We start from the raw sequence: 13766 nt of genomic DNA, 5'->3' as shown, positions 1-13766 counted from the left end.
CTGAACGTAATGTCTATATTTAATATCTGTCAAAGTGGATTTATTGGTGTGTATTTTGTTGCATTTATTTTGCTTTACTTGTAACGATAGTGCAACTTTAACAAAAATGATTTAAGAGTTTTCTGTGATCAAACTATTTGAACAGGTTTAATACGTCACCGTTTATTTTCTTGTTATATAAAAATACAAATGAAACAACACTGGAAAATGCAAAACATCGCAGCATGGATGTGGGAAAAAGTGCACATACTTTTAGTATAGAAGCTCAAAACTCCGGTCCCTCAAAGTGATCAAATGTTGTCACCTCAACTTTTATCAAGTGATAAATGTTTCATCTTTTTCTCCTGAAGTGCGTCCTCGCTTCACCCACCCCACTAAGATGAGAAAAAGGGTGATCGACCGTCCTGTCGGCAGCTCAGTGCGCCTCAAATGCATGGCCAGTGGAAATCCTCGACCCAACATTGTGTGGCTGAAGGACGACCGTCAGCTCACGGAGCAGGAGGTCGGCGAGGGCCGTCAGAAGAAGTGGACCCTGAGTCTGAGGAACCTGACCCCGGAGCAGAGCGGCAGATACACCTGCAGGGTCTCTAATCGAGCGGGGGAAATCAACGCTACATACAAAGTTGATGTCATACGTGAGTATCCCACAGAGACGCTGAGTTGTACACATACCAGACATATTCACCTGGAAGTATTACTGTTAACAGATGAGGCAAGGCTCATTAATCTAAATGATTACTGCTGTTTGTTTGGCTCATTTTTGTGATCTTTCGTACATTGCTGCAGGAAATAGCCTAGGTAGAACCGTAACCTTTGGAAAAACAGCCCTCTCTCTGATCTACCTTCCCCTGCCGTCTGATTGCGATCAGCAGGTCTTATTCATATCCTCGCTGCATGGATGAATGTGCTTGTGTAATCATGTATATGAGAAGCATATTGAGGAAGCAGGCTTGAGAGCGAGGGCTTGTGCCCTGGTGTTTGTACAGGGGGGAGAGATAGAGAGGGGCTGTTTAACTCAGAGACCCTCCATCCAATCTGGAGCTGATTAAAGCCCAGCTGTCTGCCAGATCCACTGCCCCCCCTCTCCCATGAGAAATGAGTGCTGTACAACCAGGAGCAAAGTAAGAGAGGAAACTAATCACACATACTTCTTGTGTTACATGTAGTATTCCTACATCTCTGTCAATTACAGGTTCTAAGCCGGAGGCTAATAATGCCATGGACAGCTAAGACCCACAGAAGGGCTGTCATGTCAAGAGATGTCTTTGTGAGTGTGTGTGTGTGTGTGTGTGTGTGTGAGTGTGTTTGTGTCTTGACAGTTTTTCTGTGTCTCTGCGCAGAACGGACAAACACCAAGCCTGTTTTGACGGGCACTCACCCGGTCAACACGACGGTGGACTTTGGAGGCACCACGTCTTTCCAGTGCAAAGTGAGGAGCGACGTGAAGCCGGTCATTCAGTGGCTCAAACGAGTCGAGACTAACGAGGAGAGCCGCTACAACTCCACCATCGAGGTTGGGGACCACCGTTTCGTGGTGCTGCCCACGGGGGACGTGTGGTCGCGACCCGACGGCTCCTACCTCAACAAGCTGCTCATTACCCGCGCCAAGGAAGATGACGCCGGCATGTACATCTGCTTAGGCGCCAACACCATGGGCTACAGCTTCCGCAGCGCCTTCCTCACTGTGCTGCCAGGTGAGGCCTGGGAATTGTCTGTTTACAGTTTACCCAGCAGGCAGTGCTGCAAATGTTACTGCAACACATCAGCAGTTTATAAAAGGATCCGAGATATCAGCTTGTGTATATCATGTGGCGGTTCACTCGTAGAAGTCTGCTTTGGTTCATATAAAAACTTCAGACGGATGCCAAACTTAAAAGAAAGTGGGAGTATATATGATGTCAGTGAAGAGGAACATGGAGAGATTACTACAAAGCAGCATTAACGTTTCGTTGTTGCTGTTCAACACCATTTTTTTCTTGTTTTTCTCCACCAAATACACACAAAACCATCACGTTTAGTTAGTCAGTCATCTTATTTATGTTGGATTAAACCCTTTTTGTTGTTGTTCATGATTTAAATGTAACAATAAGAGCAATGAGCTTGTAAGAGATAAAATGATGACTTGATTCATCAAATATAGTTACAATGTTTTCTACCATCTATTATCTTGACCGCTTATCCCATTCGGGGTCACGGGGGGCTGGAGCCTATCCCAGCTGACTTCGGGCGGAAGGCAGCGTACACCCTGGACAGGTCGCCAACCGATCACAGGGCAAACATGGAGAGACAGACGACCATTCACGCACACACACTCACACCTACAGGCAATATTTTCTACAAATGTGTGAATCATTAATAAGCCAAGAAAATTAAATTTCAAAATAAAAGAATCCTGCTGATTTAAGCCTAAAAAAAGTGAGGTCATTCTCTTTCTATGATGTGTACTTTTGTAATAATGCATCATTAATATGAAAATAAGATAGAGGATCTATGTAAACTCATTGCAGAGCTCTCAGTAGCATCTTATGCCTTCCACAGTCAACGCAAGTTAAGCATGGAGTTTGTGACATGGAGACGTATCCTGTTTGAGAAAGAGATGTCATCCGTTCTCTGTCCATCTGAACGTTTATGTTTCTTTTACTTTAATTTGACAAAGAAAATAAGAGTAATCAGGCCATTTCATTTTTTTATTATTGATATTAATTGACAACAAATTTTAGTCTGTTTTAGCCTCCAGCTCTTCACCTGTTCATTTAACAACCTCTTGGCATTACTCAAAACTTGTAAACATGTTTTGATTCTTTTCTGGCTCTCTTCCTTCGCAGACACAAAGCCTCCCATCACGCCGAATTTCTCCCCGGCCTCCAGCTCCCTCCCCTGGCCCGTCATCATCGGCATCCCCGCTGGCATCGTGTTCATCTTTGGCACGGTGCTGCTGTGGTTCTGCCAGAGCAGAAAACACTGCCCCCCTCCCAGCGCTCCTTCAGCCGCTGGTGCACAGGTGCTGCAGAGCTCCCACCGGCTGCCGTATCGAGAACGGGATCGAGGCTGTGCGGCTCCGTCATCCAGCTCCTCGAGCCCGGAGAAAGACTGCATGAGCTCCATGAACTATGAGGAGTACTTGGCACAGCAGCAGCTCCTCCTCAGTCAGGGAGGACCGACAATCCCCCCTAAAATCTACCCCAAAATCTACACAGACATTCACACGCACACTCACTCCCATGTGGACGGGAAAGTACATCAGCATCAACACATTCATTTCCAGTGTTAGCCAGTGTGCCAAATATCCCTCACTAACTTTCCCAGTGAGTTATGGACCTCTTGAGTGACATTCACCTGGCATTGCTCTTTATGAACTTCGTCACACTCTTCTTATAGCTGGAGCGTGTCAGGAAAGAGTGCTTATGGGAAAACCAGTGGCCAGTGATACATCCAAACTTCCATATTTGGTGCTTAATCTCTACCGTTCAGATCCTCACACCACTAAACTCCATTGATCCTTGTTGTGCGCTTAACACAATCAGAGGAGAAGAACATTTTTGCAGCGTGTGAGTTCAGTCGCAGCTATTCAGGCCAGCTGAAAGCTCCTCCTCTGCAGTTGCATTTTCCCACTTGGGGTATCGCTGTTTGGGGGGGGTTGGGTTTTACCTTTCACTTATTCAGCTGTCACAGTGCAGAGTTCTGTACAGTCTGCATGAATGAAGATGAAAATGGTACTCAAGATTTACAAAGGAGTCGTTTTTTACGCTCCTACTCAGGTAGTCCTTTTGTTTGTTAAAGATGCATAATGTTTGGAATGCAGACCACTATCCCTTTGTCGCCTCCCTCCATCTCCATCCCTCTTTGTTCCTGTTGAAAGTGAAATAGAGTAGGCCGGTGAGTGTCAGAGCCTTTAATGGCGTGCAAACCTAGCCTAAGACTGCAAGGGATGGAAGAAATGTGTTTTCCGAATCAGTTCTCGTTATCATTTGAACGTCTTTTTAAAGGTAGATTCCCATCATCAGTTAAACGCATGTGGAGTTAAACTAGCATTCACCACAGTTTATGAAGCTGTAGTCTTTATTATCAAACTGAGTCATGAATATTTAATTTATTTTGCTAAATATGTATCAAAGTTTATTTTTCAGAGTAAGGCATTTTTACATATCTATGTATGTAATGTTATTAAAGTATACTGTTGATGTTATGTTTAGTACATTTTGAGTACTTTGTCAGTTTAATCACATTTAGTTAATGCCAATATTTTAGGTTTCTGTATGTAATTGGTTATATTTGACAATCCAGTATGATGATGTACTCTGTTCAAGGCTCAAAAGCTAAGTCATCTGAAGCATGATGGTTTGGTAGTTTCATTAAATGACCTGAAACGAATGTTACATGCTTTTCACATTCATTTTTGTCCCCACATTAACTGTTCTTCGGCAGGTGCAGTTTTGTTACCAACAGCAGGTGTCAAAGCTACGTTGTAACCTGTGGCAGTTAGCTGTCCCATGTACAGACAGGTCAGCTTTCTTCCTTTGAGGGGTCTGTGAGGGTGACACAGAGGGCAGCCAGCAGAAGTATCTGTGGTGAATGACTGCATAGACAGCACACAGACACAAGAGCAGTCTCACACAGCCCCCTCTTTAGATGAGTGACGGCCCCTGCAAGACTACACCGAGTGACCAGCATCTTTCTCCCCATTTAAGTGAATCAACCCTCTCCGCTTCCTCCTCCTACCCCCCCTGCTCTGCCTCTGGTCCGCACTACCACCTCATTCAACTCCAATCTAGGTAGGATTTCCTTTCACCATTTAGGAAGTGCATTGTTCTGCTGTGGGAGTGATGTGACAGGACCCTGTGATTGCTCAGGAAAGAAGGGGAGCATTGTGTCAGGTGAGCTCTTGTTTGGTTGTAAGCATCTCAGGATGGAGATGAGCTTTGGCTCCGGACTCACAAGGGATACGTTCTCCTAATACTGCATTCAAAGAAAATCCCACAAAGGGAAGATGTTTCTTTCAGGCCTCTAACATGTTGCTTCTATATCTGAATAATCCTTTAAATTCAAATCCCAGATGGTGCAAAACACAAGAATTGCTGCCCCCTAGTGGTTAATCATCATACTGGTGTAAAAGACAAACCACAATCACACTGTCTCTAAACCTCTAAATCATCTTTATTTACTTACAGTTTCTTTAAGAACATAAAGAGACAAAACAAAGTGCAAGAAAATGATTTGGACACTGAAGAAGAAGAAAATATTTTACAGTATTTACAAACAAGCTCAACCCCTCTGCACTTTGCCGATTAGTTCGTCGCAAAGTTTGGTGAGCTCTTCTGCCTCTTTCTCCTGTAAAGATCAAAATAAGAGGAGTAAACAAACATGAAGATAACGCAACACTCTGCAAGTACACTTATATAGATAACAGATTGTCTCTTACCTTCTGGTCCAGGCTCTTCTCCAGTGACTGCGTCTTCAGCTGCTCCCGGCGCAGCTGAGCTTGAAGTGCAGATCCCTCAGCCTTATATTTGGACCTCACCTCAGCGATTTCTCCATTTGCACTGAAATCAACAACAAATTCCGATCAGACACCCATAAAGTTTGGTAGATATCCACTCGTAACAGGAGAGTCAGGTTTCTTACTGGGTAATTTTCTCCTCAGCGTGGGCTTTCAGGGTCTGGTAGCGCTGCTCCTCTTTTTTGATCCTCATCAGATAGTCCTGAGCACAAGCCTTCAGCGTCCCCTCATTCTGAAGAAAAGAGAACAGTTTACAGATCAAACTACTACAAGCTTTTGTTGAAACCTCAACATGTGTCATGCTGTCCTGGCTCTGACCTTTTTGTAACCCTCGACGACATCCTTGTATTTCTCCAGTCTCTTGAAAAGGTCGGAGAAAGATCTCTCCATGGTGTTCAGGTCGCTGGACACCTGCTCCTTCTCCAGCAAGGCCTCGCTGAGCTTTGCCTGGTACACCTCTCTCTCTTTCTCCTGATCGGCTGGAAAATACAAGAAAATTAACGACGCAACACACATCAGAAAATCCTTTGGACAGTACAAAACATATCTAACAACTTACCCATCATTTTTGAGATGACAAGCTCAAATTCTGCAATTATTTTCCTGTGTGGAGAGAAAGTAGATAGTCAAATGTCACTTCACCAACCAAACAATCTAGATTAACAAAAAGTTGTCAAAAGCAGTTCCTACCTCATCTCCTGTCCGTCATCGTGCAGCTTTTTGTACTTGGCACTCCATTGCTGCTCTGTTTCTTTTGCCTATAGGAGAAAATACAGATTAAATCAGTGTCAATTTAAATAACATGAGCTATGTGTCAGAGCCTTTTCAAAACTACAGCTTTCACTTTCTCACCCTATTCAACTTATACAAGTGTGAGCAGTCTTTTCTGCAGCTTGAGCCACCACATTTAGAGCAAGAGCAGCCAGCGGAGGTGTTACTGATGATCATTGCTCCTTAAGTTCCCTGTGCCTCGTGTTTGAAGGGTAATTTGACTCTACTCTAAATGATTGTCTGTTAAAATCAGAGCAGAAACTCGGGTTCACTTTTTGGCTTCAGAAACAACATTCAACAGGTTTTCTTTTTTATATTAGAGGTTTGTGTGTAATCCAGAGTGTACTGCTGTGTAATCTGATTACTGTGAACTGCTCCAGGGAATTTTTTTTTGAAAACTAAACAAAAGGTGCTCTGTGGAAGTTTCCGTCTGCACAAATCACTGAGTTGACTTCCACTCCAACAAAGTGACTAAAAACATCACAAACCTCTGCCTGCACCCTGGCGATGGCGTCATCCATGTCTTTCTGACTGTACTTCAGCACTTCAATAATGGCATCCTCCGTATGTGCTGGCTGGGGGAAATGAGGGACGAGACCCTCGAGGATTGGAGCAACCTAGAAGAGAGTCCCAGAGTAAATACATGAAGTTAAGAGATATGTGATGAATGTGTGACCATGACAGGGGGCAGCAGCTTCTGCTTGTTTTAGCAAATGTTAAAGTCACCAGGCATGTGATAGTGACTTACTGGTGCTGCAGCGTCATTAAACAGTTGGAAATCATCCTTTTGAGTTACACTTGCAGGCTTCTCTGCCATCTGTGGAGTTTCAAGCCTGAATTAAAAATAAAACAAACAGAATCCTTGTTAGTGAAGTTACATATCAGTCATATTTAATTTGGTTGTACAGGACACCCAAAGCAGAATAAATTCAGCTCTAAGGAACACTGAAAACAGAAGTACGTCATACCGTGTTACAAAGGCCGCAGGGCGAGGGACGTGGGTCAGAGCAGCTGGGCCTGCCGGCTTCTTTGGGCTCTCTCTCAGGAGAGGGTCGAATTTAAGGTACAGGGACTGCTTCCTCAAAGCAGACTCCTTGAACTGCAGACAAAATAATTATATTTAAACGTGTGTAGGTCATGAATTGGCAATCAAGAGAATGTTATTCAAACACATGAAGTTGGACTTACTCTGCTGGACCCAAACTGTTCCAGATAATCGATCTGTCCATCAAAATCATTGGCCATGACTGGAAATAAAGATGATAGGTTAATTCCAGAATCACGTTCTTTTAGGTAATACGTCAAACATTATAAAATGTATTGTTGAAACAGACAAAACAGAGTTACAGTGAGAGTTTTCTTACAAACAGTTCCAGGAACAAACTCATCGTTTAAGTCTGGCAGGGCGCTCTGTGGCTTCTGATCAGAGAGATGCTCCACACGTTGTTCAAATTCAAGTTGAAATGTCTCGCTCAGGTCAGAGACATCCTTCTGTTCGGCTTTCTGTATTGCACAAACAATTATTTGCCAGCAAAATAAAACAAACAACGAATCTGATGGAGAAATGGAGTAGGGCTGCAGAGAGATGTGCTATCTGTGTGTACTTACCACTTCAGGTTTGGGTTCAGCAGCTGGGACGCTCTCTCCAGCACTAAAGAGGGCAAAAGTGTTAAAATGTAGAGTGAATATATTTCTGTCGCGTTAAGTGTCCACTGCAATTCAATTTTTTAATAGACCTGGATAAAAAGTTAACATACCATGCTTGTGGCACAGCCTCTGTCTCTGCAGGCTTCTCCACTTGCTCTGGAGGAGGAGTTTCAGTGAGCACAGGGCTGGATTTCTTGCTGCAGATTGGAGAGTTGTTCATGCTTGCTTTTGTTCCAAAGGGATTGAAGTTTGGGTCGTCAAACTTCTCAAAATCAAACGAGTAAGACCCTTTGGGAGCTGGAACTTCAGCATTGTCAGTGGTGTCAGGCTTCACCGGGACTTCTTTTGGTGGTTTGGTGTCACATGTCGGCTTTTCCTCCTTTGGTTTCTGACCTGGTGGCCTTTTGCCAAATTTCTTGGGTGGAGGCTTCTTTTTGACCTCGTTGCCATCATCGAAATTGAACTCAAGCTTGACTGGTCCGTCTTTGAGAGGGGCATCATCTGGCTGGGATGTGGACTCAGCAGCTGAAGGTATGGCCGAGATCGGGGCCACAGCAGCCATGGGCTTAACAGGCATCTCTTGGGCCACCTTGGGTGCGTCGACATTTTTGGCTTGATCATCCTTCATCAGAATCTCCTCGACAGGTGGGTTATTTTCTGGCGCTTTTCTTTCAATGACAGGTGAATTCTGAATTTTTGAGCCACCAGTTTGGAAAGGATTGATCTCATCCAGGTTGTCAAGATCAAAGTTGTAAGAGCCTTTTGTTGGCAGAGGAGCATCCTCAATAAAACTGCCAGACCCTTTGTCTTGATTAAAACTTGAAGACGTCTCAGCGGGTTGTTTTTCATCGGGTGTGGCGGTGCATGAATTTTGTTCTTCAATTTGAGGGACCCTCACGATGGTGACAACGCTGCTCTCAGTGGAGCTGATGTTTGCAGAGGTGTCAACCAGGGAGTTTTCCACTGACAGACTGAAAGGAAGAGTCTCGTCCAGTGCTGATTCTATTTTGGCAGGCTCCTCTGAGTTATTCTCTGGTTTTGGTTGTTGAGGCTCAGTTTGGGGTGTGGGTGGGTTCTTGACAGAGGGTACTGCAGGAGAGAGGACCATCTTATTAGATCCTTGAAATGGATCCATGGTGTCAAGGTTGTCAAAATCCAATTGATAGCCTCCTTTGCTTTGTATGGGCATGTTATCATCGGGATAAGAAGACACTTCTGTGGAAGAAGAAGATGATCAGCAAGTTTTCTGCAGTTAGAGGAAACCGTGGACTAATGAGTTTGTATCATTGGATAAATTACCTTGTTTGGGCTCATCAGACTGCACAGCAGCATCTTGTGGCAAAGGGCTGTAAACACAGAGAAGACTTAGTTACTGGAACAGAACAGTTGTGCAGCTGGAGGCATTTTATAGTTAAAAAAATGTTTCTTACCTTCTCATGTCCAAATTTAAAGACTCAAACGCTTTAGTGCAATCATCCACATTTGTCATTTTGACAGACTTGGAAGGAGATAGAAATCTTTTAGTCAAAGGATCTCTTCTTGGAGTCTGGAAACAAACCTGCACACACAGTTTAAACAGTGAGGTGAGTGGTAGACATGATTTGGCGTAAAAAAAACTGTAATACAATTATTTTAAAAGTAGACTTCTGGTATACTTCTAAAATGTGTGCTGCAAAAATGTCCTAATCTATCCTTTTAGTGGCTTCATCAAACAGTACAAGTATTCTGAGAGCTAACTTCGTTTGGGGAAACAAACACCTTAAGGTTATAATATGTAGAACATAAAAAAGGTGCACAGGTACAAGTTCACGGTTGATTTTCTTAGTCAAAACTTTAGGTTTAGATTAGTGTCTCATCAATTTGTATAAAAACAAGATCAGAAGAGTCATAAGATTAAAGATTTTAAGATAAATACTTCACACATCTATTTCATAAGCCAGGCGTGTAGAAGAGGTAAAAATCACACAGGACCATGAATGGGAATTAAGTTGCATTTTGTTTTGATAGATAAGAGGTCAAATAAGGCGAGTGGCTTCTGTACCTTGGCCCCTTTGGGCACGGTCTTGCTGGGTAGATTCTCAGTCTGCCGCAGGATGGAGGGCCTCCCAGTTGGCTGATCCAGGGCAAAAATGTCATTAATTGAAGTGTTCTGCTTTCCTCCAGGGCCGACCACACGATTCTCATCATTCACATAAACAGAACTCATCCTGTGGAAAGAAAAACTGTAAGTTACAGAGGTCCCGACTGCAGGCGTCAACCGCAAAGCTGCATCCCACTGATAAGACGCTTAAAGGCTGCACTGAAGTGTGTATAAATTAACCGGGTATAGAGAAGTGGACAAACCTCACAACAGAATGAGATTAAAACCAAAAGATGAGTAGTAACTTATGTTGGTTTGCAAACGTCTAGATATTCACTTAAATATTACACTCATGTATGTTTGTTTTGTAATCAAATTCTTACTTTATTGATATTTGTACACAGATTAATACCAATAGGAGATACAAGAAATGTAATGATCAACACAAACAGCAACAGCATGCTTGTGAGGAAATGGACCTTGTACAAATAAGGAAGCAGAAAAATGTTATAACTGTTCCGCCATTACAGTTTGTCCACCAAAGAGCATTTACAAGTTGATATTTTTTTTTAAATCTAAAATTAGGTATTGGTGTTGGTCGCAATTCTTTTAAAATATGTATAAAAACAATGCTACCTGCCAGTACAGCCTTATGTGGTAAAAATGGAGTCTAGAATAGTTTGGCTTTCATAGGGAGGTAATATTCTATAATGCAAAGAATGTTTGTCTCTAATAATGTCCGTACATTTCATGCTGAGCTCAGAAATATTATGTATTAATGTGTTACCTCGTTGATTCAGATAATGAAATTTTAAGGGAGCTTCCTCAGCCCACATTAAGTGACACAAGGTATTTTTCTTATTTCTTGAAACACTGTATGTTTTGTCGACCCTGTTTTGTATCTGTTATTTATTTCTAGTTTTGTATACCTTTTTATGATGATATTGACCTATGAGTCTGAAATAAAGTATATATAATGTACAGCTGATCTGCCAGCCTATACAAGGCTACAGGCCTTTTGTAACAGTAACATTTCACATACAGGGGATTTAAGATCACCAGAGGGTTATATTTGAAATAAAATACACTGCTCAAAAAAATAAAGGGAACACTTAAACAACCCATCCTAGATCTTGATTAATGAAACTTCCAGTTGAAAATCTTTATGCATTACAAAGTGGAATGTGTTGAGAACCAAATAACATAAAAATTATCAATGGAAATCAAAATCATTAACCCATGGAGGTCTGGATTCAGAATAATACTCAAATCAAAGTGGAAAATCAGATCACAGGCTGATCCAACTTCTGTGGTAATTCCACAAGACAATTTAAAATGAGGCTCAGTAGTGTGTGTGGCCTCCACATGCCTGTATGCAGTCCCTACAACGTCTGGGCATGCTCCTGATGAGACGACGGATGTTCTCCTGAGGGATCTCCTCCCAGACCTGGATCAGGGCATCAATCAACTCCGAGGAACCCAGGACCCACTGCACCAGTATGGTCTTACAATGGGTCTGAGGATCTTATCCCGGTACCTAATGGCAGTCAGGGTACCTCTGGCTAGCACATGGAGGTCTGCCATCCAAGGACATGCCTCCCCAAACCATTACTGACCCACCGCCAAACCGGACATGCTGGAGGATGTTGCAGGCAGCAGAACGTTTTCCATGGCGTCTCCAGACTCTGTCACGTCTGTCACATGTGCTCAGTGTGAACCTGCTCTCATCCTCCAAGAGCACAGGGCGCCAATGGCGAATCTGCCAATCCTGGTGTTCTATGGCAAATGCCAATCGCCATGCACGGTGTTGGGCTGTGAGTACAGGCCCCGCTTGTGGACGTCCGGCCCTCATACCACCCACATGGAGTCCGTTTCTCACAATATGCACATTAGTGGCCTGCCTGAGGTCATTTTGTAGGGCTCTGGCAGTGCTCCTCCAGATAGCGGTCCTGCTGCTGGGTTATTGTCCTCCTACGGCCCCCTCCATGTTTCCTAGTGTACTGGCCTGTCCCCTGGTATCTCCTCCATGCTCTTGACACTGTGCTGGGAGACACAGCAAACCTTCTTGCCACAGCGCGCATTGATGTGCCACCCTGGATGAGCTGCACTACCTGAGCAAACTATGTGGGTTGCAGACATCGCCTTATGCTACCTCTAGTAGTGAGGGCACTGGTAAAATGCAAAAGTGACCAAAAATCCGGCATAAAGGATGAGGACAGGGAAATGGTCTGTGGCCTCCACCTGCAGAACCATTCCTTTATAGGGGTTGGCTTGCCAATTGCCTCTCATTTCCACCTGTTGTCTGTTCCATTTGCACAACAGCAGGTGAAATTGATTCACAATAAGTGTTGCTTCCTAACTGGACAGGTTGAAATCCCAGAAGTGCAATTGATTTGGAGTTACATTGTAATTTTTAAGTGTTCCCTTTATTTTTTTGAGCAGTGTAGAATACTTACGATGTATTTAGTATTTTAGTGCACAAATAGCAGCTGTGGCAAACTTTTACATGTTTTAGACGTACACAGATGATGATGGGATAATAATGCGTTTGAATCAGCTGATATTTATGGCCCCACAGTGTGTCCCTTTACACGCCCAAGCATGATCTGCGTGCACACTCTGGGTAGTTCAATGACATCTTTGTCTTACTGATGTCTTGTGACCACTATTTTCATTCATCCGTTAGTTCAAGTAAGGTTTCTGATACCTTAGAGTTTGTTTATTACACCGTGTGTAACTTTTATAGGAGATCAATGTGTCAGCGTTGTTTGCCTGTGACCACCATAATGTTAAAATGTGTTGTTAACTTTGTGGAGGTCACAGGTGAACATTAGCAAGCATTTCTAGTAAATCGCAACCAATATCAACACATTGATTAGTCTAATCTGAACAGAACTAACGATACTTTTGGCAACAATATAATAATATTGGCTATGTTCACTTAACTTTCGTCACGTTTTAACGTATGTTAGCTAGTTAACACAAGACATTGCCAAGAGAACCGTTAAGAGTAAGAGACATATAATTGAATCCAGTTCTGTGAGCGGACAACAGAGGTTTTAATCTGTCACCTACCTTAAAAACACAGCTGCAGTAGGCCGAAAAATGTAAAATAACTCGTCAAAGGTTTCAACAGCAGGCTGGTCAAGACACAATGATGTGCGTTTGAAAATCCCTCACTGACTCTGGGAAACAACCGTTTGGAATTTAAAAGTCTTGAAACGGACCAATGAGATCACCGGAAACATTCAAAGGAAACGCACTTCCTGGATCAGCAGCCAATCGCGTTGAAGTCCGGATGTGAGCGAATCAGACCCTGCCCTAGGAGCGAACTTCAAAGATGAAAATAATGTCAACATGATACAAAACGAGGAGTTAAAAGTTTGCAAAAGAGAACATTATTTGTTAATTTTCCTGAGAAATTTATCAGGACTATGAAACCCATATCCTTTGGTACGACGGCGTATTAGGGCTAGTATGAAAAAAAGTACATTTTCGAGAAAAAAAACTTCAAAATTTCGACTTTATAAAGTCGCAAATCCTATGGAAAGCCCGTTTCCGCCAGTTGAAAAAATAAAAAAATAAAATAAAAGTTTAGGGAATGAGGAAAAAAATTTAATTAAATTTTTTTTGGGAAAAGTAACAAAAAAAAAGTCAAGTCATAATAATTAGATACTAAGTCATAATTGTGAGATAGGCCTAAATGGGCTTCCATGTGTGTTGTGCTTGTGCCGGAGCTACAGTTTGAAGGGGCCGAGACAAACCTTTGCA

At 42.9% G+C, this 13766-nt stretch overlaps 2 protein-coding genes across 2 annotated transcripts in view; one reads left to right on the top strand and one right to left on the bottom strand.

Annotated features, from left to right (window-relative positions):
• LOC117806737 (fibroblast growth factor receptor-like 1) overlaps nucleotides 1-4371 on the top strand; it is a 28413-nt gene extending 24042 nt beyond the window's left edge. The window contains exons 5-7 of the mRNA XM_034675777.1: nucleotides 351-635; nucleotides 1341-1694; nucleotides 2826-4371. Of these exons, the coding sequence (XP_034531668.1) occupies nucleotides 351-635; nucleotides 1341-1694; nucleotides 2826-3271 (1085 nt within the window). The 3' untranslated portion in view covers nucleotides 3272-4371. The remainder of the gene's footprint in view (nucleotides 1-350; nucleotides 636-1340; nucleotides 1695-2825) is intronic.
• Nucleotides 4372-5136: 765 nt separating this feature from the next.
• Nucleotides 5137-13206, bottom strand: tacc3 (transforming, acidic coiled-coil containing protein 3). The gene is made up of 17 exons (XM_034675691.1): nucleotides 13071-13206; nucleotides 9957-10122; nucleotides 9346-9473; nucleotides 9215-9261; nucleotides 8026-9130; nucleotides 7877-7919; nucleotides 7633-7771; nucleotides 7457-7515; nucleotides 7237-7367; nucleotides 7017-7101; nucleotides 6757-6885; nucleotides 6188-6255; nucleotides 6057-6100; nucleotides 5816-5976; nucleotides 5623-5729; nucleotides 5420-5540; nucleotides 5137-5328 (listed from the first exon to the last, which is right to left on the bottom strand). The coding sequence occupies exons 2-17, from the start codon at nucleotides 10119-10121 to the stop codon at nucleotides 5263-5265; spliced, it is 2598 nt and encodes an 865-aa protein (XP_034531582.1). The 5' UTR covers nucleotide 10122; nucleotides 13071-13206; the 3' UTR covers nucleotides 5137-5262.
• Between the last annotated feature and the right edge of the window lie 560 nt (nucleotides 13207-13766).

Source organism: Notolabrus celidotus, chromosome 22 (genome assembly GCF_009762535.1).
Source record: "Notolabrus celidotus isolate fNotCel1 chromosome 22, fNotCel1.pri, whole genome shotgun sequence".
In the NCBI taxonomy this organism is placed as follows: domain Eukaryota; kingdom Metazoa; phylum Chordata; class Actinopteri; order Labriformes; family Labridae; genus Notolabrus; species Notolabrus celidotus.
This window is presented reverse-complemented; position numbering and strand designations above follow the sequence as displayed.